Below are 13,239 nucleotides of genomic sequence, written 5' to 3' on the forward strand. Positions count from 1 at the left end.
TGCCAAGAGCAGCAGCAAATTCCCTGCTGCCATTTCCATGCCCTGGATTCCTGATTGCCTTCCCTTTATTACACCTAATTGCAGGTAATTAAAGTAACTCATTAACAGCTCAGAGCCACCACCCTCTTGGACACAGCCACGGCGATGGCTCCAGTTGGCTCCTACCACTTGATTTGGAATCTTTTTGGGATGCCCCAACTTTCCTCCCCCTTGCCCTGGGCGTCCTGCACCGCTCCCAGCAGTGGGGCAGGAATGTGGGAGCTGCTCCCTGGGCTCCCATTTTCACTTTGGAAATGTCACTGTCACCCCCCCAGCCCCGTCCTCTGCCCCAGCAAAGGACAACCCTGAGTTGAAGAGGATGATCCCGGTTCCAGGTGGTCCCGGTGCCATCACTTCCTGGCGTTGGCATAGTTGGCATTGAACCAGGCACAGGTTTCCTTCACGGCTGGGGAAGGAGAAGATGGGATGGGTTTGGGATTGGGAATGGATTTTTGGAATGGATTTTGGTCAGAGAATCATGGGATAGGTTTGGGGACTGGGAAGGGATTTTGGTCACAGAATCATGGAACAAGTTTTGGAATTGGGAGTTGATTTTGGTCAGGATCACGGAATGGGTTTGGGGATTGGGAATTGATTTTGGTCACAGAATCACACGATGGGTTGGGGACTGGAGTGGATTTTGGTCAGAGAATCATGGGATGGGTTTGGGGACTTGGAAGGGATTTTGGTCAGAGAATCACAGGATGGGTTTGGGGACTGGAAATGGATTTTGGTCACAGAATCATGGGATGGGTTTTGGGATTGGGAATTGATTTTGGGCAAAGAATCATCGGACATTTGGGGGATTGGGAATGGATTTTGGTCAGAGAATCATGGGATTGGTTGGGTTGGAAGGGACTTTTTTTAGGTCTTCTCATCCAACCACCATGCAAGGAGACACCTCCCAAGAGACCGGGATTGCTCCATGTCCCATCCAGCCTGACCTTGCATATTTCCAGGGATGGGGAAAACCACCAGCTCCCTGGGCAACATGTGCCAGTGTTTCACCACCCTCATTCCTCATCCAGAAAGGATGGACCACGCTGATGGCACAGGGTAGGACCCCTGGTGTCTCCTGGAGACTCCCCATCTCACCTTTCCTGAAAGGTGTGAACTGGAATCCGGGCAGGTACCGCCGGAGCTTGGCATTGCTGGCCGTCTTTTTGAACTGCCCGTCAGACTTGGTGGTGTCAAACTGGGATGGGAAGGGTTAAGGAGGAAAAACACGTCTTGCTTTTGCTCCTTTGGTGGGAAGGATCCTCTGGATCATGGAATCTCCCAGGGAAGCTGGTGGGAAGAGGGGCTTAGCCTTTTGTGAAGGATACAACAAGCTCTCCCCTGAATTCCATGGCCTCTGCAATAGCCTCTGCTGCTTCCCGGATGGAGACTTCATCTTCTTCTCCCACTGTGGAGAAGAGAAGGATCATGGCTGTTCCCTCATGGGGAGGGGATGCCTGGGGGACAGCCAGGGCTTACCTGACAAAATGATTGGTTCCACCTCATCATATTCCCGCAGCACCCAAATGAAAAGTCGGGCCAGGTCCTGTGGAAGAGCAGACAACTCTTACAGGGGTCACTGATGTCCCCCAGCCCTCCCATCCCAAGGGGACACAACTCTGGGGATGTCCCAGGACAAGCCAGGGGGGTTCAGACCCCTCTAGGGTCCTGCCAGTGGATCCTCCAGCCCCATTCCCTGCTTCCTAATGCCACACCTACCAGGGAATAGATGAACTGTCTCCTGGGCTTGCCTGTTCCCCAGACGGTCAGAGCAGAGCCGGACTCTGGAGGAGGAAGGAGCCATGATCACCAGAGCCACCTCTAACCACCCCACAGAGCAGGCGGGAAAGAAAAAACCCCTCATTTCTCCCCAGAAAAAATCGCTGGAAGTCCTGCCACCCTCACGTTTGGCCAGGTAGACCTTGTGGATGAGCCCTGGCAGGACGTGGCCGTCCTCGATGTTGAAGTTGTCGTGTGGCCCGAAGACGTTGGTGGGAATGACGGCGGTGAAGCGTCGGCCATGCTGCTCGGAATAACCCCTGGATGACAGCAGGGAAGGGATGGTGGGTGGGCTGTCAAGCCCCTTCCTCCAGCACTGATGTGCCCCCAAAAAACTCTGGCCAGCAGCACCTTCACCTGCTCAGCCCAGGTATCTCCCCAACTTCCACCTGGAATTCGCACTGGATTCCCTTTGCCTTGAAAACCAATGGCTGCTCCCATGTCTCCAGCTCACCTATTTTGGACATCAATCATCCTCTTGGCGTAGGAGTAGCCAAAGTTGGAGCTGTGAGGTGGCCCATTGTGGATCTGGGAATATCAGAGTGAATAAATGAAGCAGGGGAGGGACTTTCCCTGGATTTTGTGTGGGAATGGGGATTCTCACCATGGTCTCGTCGATGGGATAGGTGGTCTTGTCTGGGAAGATGCAGGTGGAGAGGCAGGAGACCACCTTCTGCACCCCTGACTCGTGGGCAGAGTGCAGGACGTTGTCATTGATGTGGATGTTTGTCCTCTGGGAAAAGGGACATTTATCAGGATCGTGTGGTCAGGGATCCCCAAATTCCTTCACCAACAACTCATTAATAACTCCAGAAACCACTGGAGCTCTGGTTTGGCTCTGGGAGCAGAGCAAGCCACATCCCTGTCTGCCCATAACCCAATTTAGGGAGCACAGCACCCACAGGGATCCCAGCAGTGCCAATTTCGTGGGTGCTCACCCAAAAATCCAGGTTGGAGCGGATGTTTTTGAAGAGGCCTCCGACCATGGCGGCCAGGTGGATGACGTGAGTGGGCTTGTGCCTCTCAAACAGGGCTTTGGTCTCGGAGCTGCTCCTGGAAGGGGAAATTTTGGGATTCAGCGGGGTCAGCAGAGCAAATTGAGGTGTTTCTGAGGAAAAACCCAATCCTAGGAGAGGAAATGTTGGAGTTCAATGGGGGCAGATTGGAGAGTTTGTAAGAAAATTTGGGATTGGGTGAGGTCAACAGAGCAGACTGGGGACTTTCTAAGGAAAACCCAAATTCTGGGTTGGAATATTTTGGGGTTTTTCAGGGCCAACAGAGCAGATTGGGCTGTTTCCAAGGAAAAATCGAATCCTGGAATGGGGAAATTTGGGCTTCAGTGGCATCAACAGAGCAGACTGGGGTGCTTCAAAGGAAAACCCAAATCCAGAGATAGGAAATTCTGGGGTCACCAGAGCAGACTGGGGTGTTTCCAAAGTAAAACCAAGTCCAGGGATGGGAAATTTTGGGGCTGACAGAGCAAATTCTGGGGTTTCCAAGGAAAAACCCCAACTCACGTCAAGTCAGCATCCCGGGAGGACACGAAGATCCACTCCTCATCCGGCTGCCCCTCTCCATCAGCCACCACCTTCTGGATGGCTCTGCCCACCAGGCCGGTGCCACCTGTCACCAGGATGCGCTTGGTCACCTCCGTCATGGCCAAAACCCTGCAGGGAGGAGCCAGGGGGACAAGCTGGGATCACCTCGGCATGGACCACCCTGGTGTGGGCACCCACGAGCATCCCCCCACACCCCAGGCAGGTGGGATTGGGGTTTGGGGGGAAAATTTCTGCATTTCTGGGCAAAAAGGGGCGTGTTTGGCTGTGATGGGGCGGGAACTCCAAAGCTGGAAGCCACCTGGGCCAGAGCCAGAGCTGCCACGTGGCAGCGCCCGGCCTCTGGGAAGGGAGGGGCACCTGCACCCCCAGGTGTGTGCCCCAAATCGCCTTCTGCACCCCCAAATCACCTCCCACACCCCAAATCTCCCCCTGCACCTCAGGGGCTGCACCCAAGATCTACTCCCGAACCCCGAGTCTTGTGTCTGCACCCCAAATCTCCACCTGCACCCCAGATCTCCTTCTGTACCCCAAATCTCCCTCTGCACCCCGGGTCTGCACCCCAGATCTCCCCCTGAACCTCAAATTTCCCCTTGCACCCCAAGTTCTATATTTGCAACCTAAAGCTTCCCTGCACCCCAAATCCCAGCTCTGCACCCAGGATTGCATCCCACACCTACCCTGTCCCTCAGACCCCAGCACTGCACCCCAAATCGCAGCTCTGAACCCAGTCCTCACCCCCCCCCACCTCCCCTGCACCCCAAATCTCTCTCCTGCTCCCCCATCTCCCCGCACCCCTTCCCGTCCCGCAGCGCGTCCCCCCTCCCAACCCACAACCTCCCGTCCCCCTGCCCTCCCCACCGTCCTGTCCCCCCACTTTGGGAACCCCACCGGTCTGGGGTGACTCCTGTCCCCACAAATGTCCCTTAACGGGGTGAGGGGCGCGTCTCACCCTCAGCTGGATTCGGAGCCACTCGGGTGGGCTCGGATCCGCTCGGTTGAGTTCGACTGCTCTCGGCTCGGTGAGAGTTCGGGTTGAGTCGGTAAGGGCTCGGCTATGTTCGGCTTCGCGCGGCTCAGCTTGGTACTGGCTCGGCTAGATTCGGCTGTGTTCGCGACTGCTCGGCGGTGCTTCGTGGAGACTCGGTTAGGCTCGGCTCTCGGTTTAGTGGGGGCTCGGCTGGATTCGGAATCACTCGGGTCAGCTCGTTGGGGGCTTGGCTGAGTTCTGTTCGTCTCGGCCCGGTGAGGGTTCGGCTGCGCTCGGCTTCTTCCGCCGCCGTCACCGGGCGCTGCCGCTTGGCTCGTCGGGAAATGTAGTCCATGCCCGGGAGCAGGGAAAAGGAGAGGGCGCAAGGGAGACGATTTTGGGAAGGGAAGAGGGATAAGGGAAAGGGGTGCAGGGAAGAGAAGGGGGTGCGGGTGGGGAAAGGAGGTGCAGGGAAAAGGAAGGGAGGAGGGAATGGGAGTGCAGGGACAGAAGGGTGGATGGGAAGGGGATGCAAGTGCAGGGAAAAGGAAAGGAGACGGGAAGAGGGTGCAGGGGTTTTAAGGGGGTTCATGGGAAGGGGTGCACAAGCAAGGAAAGGGGTGCAGGAAAGGACGGGGGTACAAGGAAAGCGGTTTCTTTCTCCCCCCCCCCCAAAAGGGGCTCATCAAAAGGGATTTCGATGTGAAAACGTTTTAATCACTTTTAATGCACTTAAGCCTAGATTTAAAATGAGCAGAGCTTTCCTGTGTGTGGGGGATGGTTTTGAAGGCACCCTCTCCACCCCCACATCCAGCTGGCTTTTCCCTCGGGATTTTTGCAAGGCAAAGGCAGTGCTTTGCTCTAAATTAAAATTTTGAAAGTGGAATTAAGAGAGACCCAATCAGGAATTCCCACATTCCTCCTGCCAAAGCCCTGGGTAACCCCTATGTCGAGGAGCAATAGAATATCATTTTTTCATTCTTTTTCTCCTGTCTGAGACCTGGAAATGTGCCCTTTTCCTTTGTAAAAATATCAGGGAAGGCTGGATCCTTGGGGACCTCCTTGCTGGGAGTTGGGGTGGGTTGTCATTTGCATATTAAAAGATGTCACTTTGTGCTTCTGTCCTCTGGAAGCGCTCATTCCCTCTCCCAGCTGGCTGAGTCCCATCATGTGTCCAGCCCTTTCAGGCCTTTCCAGCTCCAGAATCCCACTCCCAAGGGTCTTGGTATTGTTCCCACCTGATGTTTTACAGGATTCCCTGGCTGATCTCCCCCATGGAGCCAGGGATGGACACTGAAGCTCCCTCTCCTTGCCAGCTAATTCTACATCTGCCCTGCATCCTCCACGAGACACTGAGGTTTGGCAAGAAGAAACCTCACGTTGATGTTGGGATGAGTCAGATCCAGCTGCGTCCACGCTTCCACCTCACTCCACTGCGAAATTACGGAATAAAAGGGTTTGGGTTGGAATAAAATCATTCCCATGAGTAAAAATCATTCCATTCCAACCCCCTGCCATGGGCAGGGACACCTTCCACTAGATCAGGTTGCTCCAATGTGGCCTTGAACACTCTCAGGGATGAGGGGGAAAAGCCAAGGAAGATTTTTCCACATGCTAGTGGGAGAATAAGATCTTCCTGCTGCCTTCTGCAAGTTTTGGGAGACTAATTAGGGATAAAACCATGTTTCAGCCAAGGAATTGCTGGGAGGTGGCGCAGCCAAGAGCTGCTGTGACAGCACTCGAATAACCACGGTGTTGCATTAAATGTAGTAATTTTGGAGCTTAAATATGCTAATTCTGGGGCTAATTACCAAAGAAATGTTGGAGCACGAGGGAAGATCACAGGGGAAAGGGATAAAGTTGCGGCGACCACATGGGACGGACTCGTTTGTTAATGAAATATCACCCAGGCTTCTGATGTTATCTAACAAGGCCTTTGGGATCTGAGGATCAAAGCCTGCAGCAGACCCATTAGCTCATCTGGGCAGGGCGTCTGCGTGACATGATCCAGAGGACATCCCAGGACCTTCCAGCCAGCAGGATAAAGCTTGGGTGGCTTGGCCAGATCCTGTCGGAGAACCGCTGCTTCGCGTGAGGCGTCGTTTCCGTAACGAAGCTTCCTTGTTGGGTGACCTATTTCTCTGGAACGGGCCCGGTTTTGGGTCCAGCCCCACTCCCTGCTCTGCCCTCCCCATGCCTCCTAGGAAAGTGGGGCAGATGGGTATGAGATTCCCTGGTACAGCCTATCCCTGGTGGAAGCTGTCCGAGGATGATGCTTTACGGCTGCAGCCAAGCTCTGGGAGCCCAGGTGAGACAGCTCTAAGCATCCCTTCCCTGCTAAAATTCCAGCTTTGTGGCTCTTTTCTAGGGAGCAGCACACCAGCAGTGGCCCCTTTTTCCAGGCCTTGTCTCACAAGATGGCCTGTGCCAGTTTCCATAGGGATTGGGGCTTGCTCCCCACAATGTGCAGCCTTTTGGCAGTGGGAATTATCCAAAAGCACAGAGGGGGAAGACTGGGGTAGGGATGGGGGTGGTGGCCAGAGATATTCCAAGAAATCCTGACCATGGGATTGGGAGCAGCTGCTGCACAAGAATGTCCCTTCCACTATCATTTTGGATTTAGTCTTGTCAAGTTCACTCCTCTGGAGGAGGGAGATGAACCTACCACTGCTCCATGATGGGGTTTGGGGTTATTCTGGGAGTGGGATCTTGGCTAGGTAGGTGTGAATCCCATCGGGAGAGACACTGGAAGAGATGCCACCTCTTCCAGCCCATCCCATCTGCTTGGGGTCTCCTTGGATGGAGTGCAGAGAACCAGGCAGGGGGGGCAACACAAGGGACCTGGATTTCCCAGGGTGGATGGGAGAGAGGAATGTGGGCACAGAACACTGTGGACATGGATCTGAACCTCCTCCCAGTGTTCCCTGGAACCCACGCGAGCTGACTGTGCCCAAAAAGAGCGTCTCTGGCGCAGGTTTGGGATGAGGCAGACATCCCGCTGGGCCTGGCTGCTAGGGCATGTCCCAGGACCTTGGGAAGGTGAAATCCTGCTCTTGTTTCAGTCCAAGTGTTGATGTCAAGCTGGATGAACTCCAAGGTGAATGAGTATAAGAGCACAGATTACTTAAATTTGTCTTTTTATGGATTCGACTTTACTTTAAGATGAGCTGAAGTTGGTGCCTCAAGGCCAGCTAGGGGAAATGCACAATTTAACTAAATAGAGAAATAAAAAGGCCAAACAGTTCCCAACCTATTCCCTCTCTCCTTTCCCAGCTCAGCTGCAGGGGCTGTTTAGTTTTGGTTTTAAGGAAGGGCTTTGTTCCTCAGCAAATTCTTCCTCTTTGAACCAAATCTGAATCCAGCTGTGCAAGGAGTTCTCTGCCTCTCTGGGCTCCAGCTGCTCCAGAGATGTTATTTTAATTTGCTTTTGATGAATATTTTAGTGCTGCCAATAGCCCTGGAGACTTTGAACTCGTGTGTCAGCCCAGAGCTCACCTGTTTGCCGGGAGCCTTTGTACAGAGAAAAAAACACATCAAAGGAGAAGAAAGAGTGAACATCACTGGTGAGAAGCAATTTGGGGAGACCAAAGATCTTTATGACCCAAAAAGTCATGTTGGAGTGTCAAAACTGGGAGGCAAAGAGGCGGGAAGGTGGCACAAGGGGCACCATCTTCTCAGCAGGGTCACAGGCTCATTCCTGCACCTTGTTGCCACGTCTCCATGATGCACCTCAGGAATCCACAGTGACTTGCTGGGACTAAAGTCATAATGGGGACATGATGTGTGACATCAGAGCAGAGGGTTGCTGGCTTGGGGTCACTAGCACAGATGATCCAGGGACCCTGAATAGGGAGGAGGGTGCCCTGGAGGCTCCCTCCCTGGGACCTTGCAATGAGGAGGGAAAGGGGGATCTCCATCAGGGATCAGCTGATGGCCTCATAACAAGGTGGGATCCTGGAATGGAGACTCCCAGGGAAGTGGAATGGAGACGTCCAGCCAGGTGGACAATGCAGCAATGACCATTACCTGGATCTGCTGAGGAGCACACAGAAAGGGGTGTGACAGCCTGGAAACCCTGGTAAACCAAGGCCCTTCCAGAAAAACGGGACAAAGAAATGGGACCTTCCTTGGATGGCTGTGGCACCCCTCTGAAAGTGAAGATGGTGTCAGTAAGACTGCAGCTATTTAGGCTGGCAGTAAAGTATCTGTGCTGGGTGAAGCTGCAAGAAATCTCTATGAGAACAGACGGCATCTAAGGCTTTGCTGCAGGAAAATTTTATTTAGGCAAAGGAATGAATACACAGGTGAAGCGAGTGGAAGGGATCCAATGTCAGGTTCAAGTAAGGCAACCATCAGCTGAGGTGCTTTGCTTGCAGGAGCTGTTGCCAGAGCCCAGAGCTGGTGGTGTCAGGGGTGGTGCTGAGGGCCCTTAGCAGATGTAGCCGCCCCTTCTGCCATAGCAGCCCAGGCCTCCCAGGCCGTAGCCAAAGCCACCAAAGCCAAATCCACCAGAGATGGGCTGTCCCTGGGCATTGAGCTCAGTGCCCAGAGCAGCGGAGGAGGTGGATCCGACGGCGGTGTTCTGGGGGAAGGAGGTCATGATGGGTCCTGGCAGGGTGACCAGCACAGGGGAAGGGTTGATGATGACGCGGGAATCCTGGCATTGCAGGGCACAGGGCTCGTTGCAGCTGTTGGCCAGCGGGGTGGGTCCACAGGGACTGCAGCGGTTGTAGCAGGCCATGGGTGTGGTGTGGAGGGTGCCTGGAAGAGAGAGGAGGGTGAGGCAGGGAAGGGGTGTGGGGGGCAAGGGGCAGTGATGGAGTGTGGAGGGTGTTGTGGGCCTGTGGGGAAGCCTGAGGGCTGCTGAGGCTGGGGCTGAGTGTGCTGGAAGAGAGGGGCCAGGGGTGCAGGAGCAGGAGGGTCAGAGGATTGAGGCTCACCTGGTCGTCTGCAGGATCAGGAGGAGAAGGCTGTGAGGGAGAGAGGCTCTGGGCCGGCTTTTATGCTGGTTCTGGATGGGCAGGACAGCCTTGTCCTATGGCCTTGGGGCATTTTGCAGGCCTGCTGAGTGCTGAGGTGGGGAGTTTTTTGCTCCCCACAACTCTGCAGTGTCATGTCCTGCTCTTGAGGCCATGACCTTGGCGGCAGCTTTTAAATGCAGGTATTAGAGACCAAGACTGCTGTTGATGTTGTTTCTCTGGGAGGGCTGAAGACGTGACCAAAGCTTTGGAGAGGTGGGTTGTCATCATCGTGGCAGTGATGTGCTGTGGTTTTGTGGGTGTGTGGTGAAGAGGGGACTCATTCTGCCACAGCCACATCAGGCTCGTTTGGGCTTTGCAGCTCTTCTGGGGGTGACAGGTGACAGCTCCCATACCATCACATTTTCTGTCTGCCAACCGTGTTGTGAAATTTCTAAACCTCTTCAAATTTCACGTCTTTTCCACTGGAGCTGAGAATGCAATTCCTGTGATTTAGAGATGCCTGTCATACTCCCAAAGGTCTTCTATTTGTTCATCCATAGCTGGTGAAGGATAAGGAGAAGAAGGTGTGTGAGGAAGAGCTGATGGAACTGCAGACATTCACTTTTCAGAAAAAGAGGGTTGGCTTGTTGCTCTCTAGAGGTACCTGAATGGAAGTCATAATATCAGTTTTGTCTGACACAGCCTTGCAAGTCATCATGTGGGGAATCTTTTTCCTGCACGCAACTCTGCAGTGTCATGTCCTTCTCTTGAGGAAGTGTCCATCTGACCTTGATGACAGCTTTTAAATAAGAGTTGGTACTTGGGAGGATTTGTTTGGAAGATATGTGTCAGAAAAACCAAAATATACAAGAAAAGCCTAAGAAAAAGATGGGTGTCATCAGTGAGCTCATTCTGTGGTACTCGTATGGGGTTTTTTTTGTGGGTGTATTGTGAAAAGAGGCCCCATTCCACCTCAGCCATGTCAGGCTGGGCTGGCCTTTGCAGCTGTTCTGTGCATGAGGAGCTGCCCCTTCCATCACAGTCATTCTTCCTTTAAAGTGTGAGAATGTGAGACCAAAGTCTGGTGTTGATGGCAGGTGTCAAAGGGGACTGAAGATGTGACCAAGATTTGGGGAGATGGGGTGTCATGTGTGGGGTCACCTGTAGAACTCATGGTTTTGGGTTTGTGGTTGTGTTGGGAGCGTGCTCAAACCATCCCAGGTGTGTCAGGCTGGTCTGGGCTTTGCATCTGAGCCAGGTGTGAGCACCTGGACTCTTCCATTCCATGTGGGCAGTTGGAGAGTTGCCCCTTCAGAGAGCTGGCAGGTGCTGAAGTGTCTGAGGCCCCACTTGGCTGTTCAACTGCTCAGAACCACCACGAGACTAAGGTTTAAAGGAATCTCCCAAGGTTCATACAAGGGAAAGATGAAGTTGTGCATCTGGACAGGAATTGCACTGGGCCTGGGATAATGCTGTGGGCTCAGAGTCTGTAATGTGCCTTTTTTGAGCAGGACCCTGTGGTGCTGGTGGAGAAGAGAGAGACTAGCAGGCTGCAGTGGGGAATTACTTCAGTGGGGCATCACCTGTGTCCAAGACAGATTTCAGAAAATTGTTGGCATGAAGTTGTGAGAGGTGGCCCTCCCTCTCTTTAGACCACTGGGGAGATCCTGTGTAATGTGGTATGGACAGTTCTGGCCTCAACAGGTGAAGAAGCACAAGGGGATTGTGGAAAAAAAACAGTTAAGGGTCACCAGATACTTAAGGGCCTGGTGGATCCTTGCTCGAACAGAGACTGAGACAGCTTGGACTCTGAGGAGACAAGGCTGGGAAAACGGGGTCAGGAGTGTGTGGGAGCCCAGCTGTTCACAGCACTGCAGACATGAAGGGAAAGAAGGCACATGGACACGTGAAAATGAAGTGAATATCATAGGCAAAGTAGGGAAGAATTTATCAGTGTGTGTGGATGGACCCAGAGTGTAAGAGACAATGGATTCCCTCTTCTTGAAAGTCCAAAACTGAACTGGCCGTAGTCCTGGAAATCCTGCTCCTGCTGGACCTGCAGGAGCAAGGGGGATAGAAGAATTTTCACTCTGGAGCTACTGTCCAAGTGCATGATGTTATTCCTCTGTTCACTGGGAGGAATCAAGAGTGCTGCTGGGAAGAGAATTTTTCCGGTGTATGCTGGAACAGAGTGACTTTGGCAGGGCAGTACCCATGGGAGAGTTGTTGTGTGTAATCTTTGGTAGATGAGGTGATGGCCTTCTGTCATGTTCTGGAAGGTCTCCCCCCTCCCCTGATTCCCATGTCAGTGTTGGTTGTTCCTGGTGGAGACAGATTTAATAAGAAAAGTTCTTTGCTCCCTTTCCATCCAACATAATGGTTCAGTGCTGGTATTGCACAGGGTGAGGATGTGAGATCCTTGGAATTCAAAAAGAACAGGAGGCAACTCAGGTTGTGATGAAAGAAAATTTTATTGAAGTGAATGAATGCTGAGAAAGAAGAAGCTGAAGGAATCAGATGTGAGGTGGAAGTCGAAAGACAATCAGCTGAGGTGCTTTTCTCGCAGGAGCTGCTGCCAGAGGCCAGAGCTGGTGGTGTCAGGTGTGGTGGTGAGAGCCCTTAGCAGATGTAGCCGCCCCTTCTGCCATAGCAGCCCAGGCCTCCCAGGCCGTAGCCAAAGCCACCAAAGCCAAATCCACCCGAGATGGGCTGTCCCTGGGCATTGAGCTCAGTGCCCAGAGCAGCAGAGGAGGTGGATCCGACGGCGGTGTTCTGGGGGAAGGAGGTCATGATGGGTCCTGGCAGGGTGACCAGCACAGGGGAAGGGTTGATGATGACGCGGGAATCCTGGCATTGCAGGGCACAGGGCTCGTTGCAGCTGTTGGCCAGCGGGGTGGGTCCGCAGGGACTGCAGCGGTCGTAGCAGGCCATGGGTGTGGTGTGGAGGGTGCCTGGAAGAGAGAGGATGAGACAGGATAGAGGTGTGTGGGAGCAAGGAGAGAAGTATCAGCAGGGTGAGGGAGTGTGGAATCTGTTGTTGGGCTGTGGGGAGGCATGAGGGCTGCTGAGGCTGGGGCAGAGCATGCTACAAGAGAATGGCCAGGGGTGTAGGAGCAAGAGGTTCAGGGGATTGAGTCTCACCTGGTTGTCAGCAGGAGCAGGATCAGATGGCTTGAGGAGAAGTGTGTGAGGGAGAGAGGCTCTGGGCTGGCTTTTATGCTGGTTCTGGAGGGGCGGGACAGCCTTGTCCCATGGCCTTGGGGCATTTTGCAGGCCACAGTTCCTGCTTGTCTCAGAGTGGTGAGTCCTGAGGTGGGGAGTGTTTTCCATCCCACAACTCTGCTGTGTCATGTCCTACTTTTGAGTCCATGTCCCTCTGACCTTGGCGGCAGCTTTTAAATGCTGGTATTAGAGACCAAGAGCTGCTGCTGCTGCTGATGTTTTTGTGTGAAGGGTTGTGGATGTGACCAGAGCTTTGGACAGTGGGGTATCAACAGTGAAGTCATGCCCTGTCCCTGCTGTGCTGTGGCTTGTGGGTGTCTTGTGAAGGGGGTCCTCATTCCGCCACAGCCACGTCAGGCTCATCTGGGTTTGCAGCTTTCCTGGGGATGATGGGTGTCTGCTTCAATCACATCTTTCCCTTTCTGTCTCATTGTCAACGTTCTAAACATGTGTATATACCAGAGTTTCCCACTGGATATGGAAAACAATCCCTGTGGTTTGGGGACTCTTGTCAGGCCCTGTAATGTCTTGGGTTTCATTTGTCCATAGCAGTTATATCAGCTGGCCCCAGCCTAGTCATAGTGTGGGGTCCCATTGCTGAGCTCTGAGTGACACCTAGAAAGGAGAACTGGTGAGCAATAAGAAGAGAATGTCCATGGAGCCCTTGAAGGACCTGAATACATGCAATTTTCAGAACAGAAGTGTTGACATTTTA

The 13,239-nt window shown here is 53.3% G+C and overlaps 3 protein-coding genes across 3 annotated transcripts; all 3 read right to left on the reverse strand.

The window, feature by feature from the left end:
- Nucleotides 1-47: 47 nt before the first annotated feature.
- Nucleotides 48-4,655, reverse strand: GFUS (GDP-L-fucose synthase). The gene is made up of 11 exons (XM_009100993.4): nt 4,324-4,655; nt 3,333-3,482; nt 2,754-2,868; nt 2,420-2,548; nt 2,270-2,343; nt 1,942-2,075; nt 1,756-1,820; nt 1,516-1,582; nt 1,365-1,444; nt 1,135-1,234; nt 48-445 (listed from the first exon to the last, which is right to left on the reverse strand). The coding sequence occupies exons 2-11, from the start codon at nt 3,470-3,472 to the stop codon at nt 390-392; spliced, it is 960 nt and encodes a 319-aa protein (XP_009099241.1). The 5' UTR covers nt 3,473-3,482; nt 4,324-4,655; the 3' UTR covers nt 48-389.
- A 4,102-nt stretch (nt 4,656-8,757) lies between these two features.
- On the reverse strand, nt 8,758-12,466 carry LOC103824435 (feather beta keratin-like). Its single transcript, XM_050970626.1, has 2 exons — nt 12,444-12,466; nt 8,758-9,102 (listed from the first exon to the last, which is right to left on the reverse strand). The coding sequence occupies exon 2, from the start codon at nt 9,080-9,082 to the stop codon at nt 8,771-8,773; it is 312 nt and encodes a 103-aa protein (XP_050826583.1). The 5' UTR covers nt 9,083-9,102; nt 12,444-12,466; the 3' UTR covers nt 8,758-8,770.
- Nucleotides 11,922-12,568, reverse strand: LOC127059197 (feather beta keratin-like). Its single transcript, XM_050970609.1, has 2 exons — nt 12,445-12,568; nt 11,922-12,256 (listed from the first exon to the last, which is right to left on the reverse strand). The coding sequence occupies exons 1-2, from the start codon at nt 12,566-12,568 to the stop codon at nt 11,922-11,924; spliced, it is 459 nt and encodes a 152-aa protein (XP_050826566.1).
- Between the last annotated feature and the right edge of the window lie 671 nt (nt 12,569-13,239).

The sequence above is a fragment of the Serinus canaria genome, chromosome 2 (genome assembly GCF_022539315.1).
Source record: "Serinus canaria isolate serCan28SL12 chromosome 2, serCan2020, whole genome shotgun sequence".
NCBI classification, from domain to species: Eukaryota; Metazoa; Chordata; class Aves; order Passeriformes; family Fringillidae; genus Serinus; species Serinus canaria.

Coding starts and splice junctions, on each gene's coding strand:
- GFUS (XM_009100993.4), bottom strand. CDS start 3,472: ATGACGGAGGTGACCAAGCGCATCCTGGTGACAGGTGGCACCGGCCTG. Junction 1,821..1,941: donor CAAGGTCTACCTGGCCAAAC/GTGAGGGTGGCA, acceptor TTCCTCCTCCAG/AGTCCGGCTCTGCTCTGACC. Junction 1,583..1,755: donor GACAGTTCATCTATTCCCTG/GTAGGTGTGGCA, acceptor GCTCTTCCACAG/GACCTGGCCCGACTTTTCAT.
- LOC127059197 (XM_050970609.1), bottom strand. CDS start 12,568: ATGCCCCAAGGCCATGGGACAAGGCTGTCCCGCCCCTCCAGAACCAGC. Junction 12,257..12,444: donor CCTGCTCCTGCTGACAACCA/GGTGAGACTCAA, acceptor TCCTCTCTCTTC/CAGGCACCCTCCACACCACA.
- LOC103824435 (XM_050970626.1), bottom strand. CDS start 9,082: ATGGCCTGCTACAACCGCTGCAGTCCCTGTGGACCCACCCCGCTGGCC.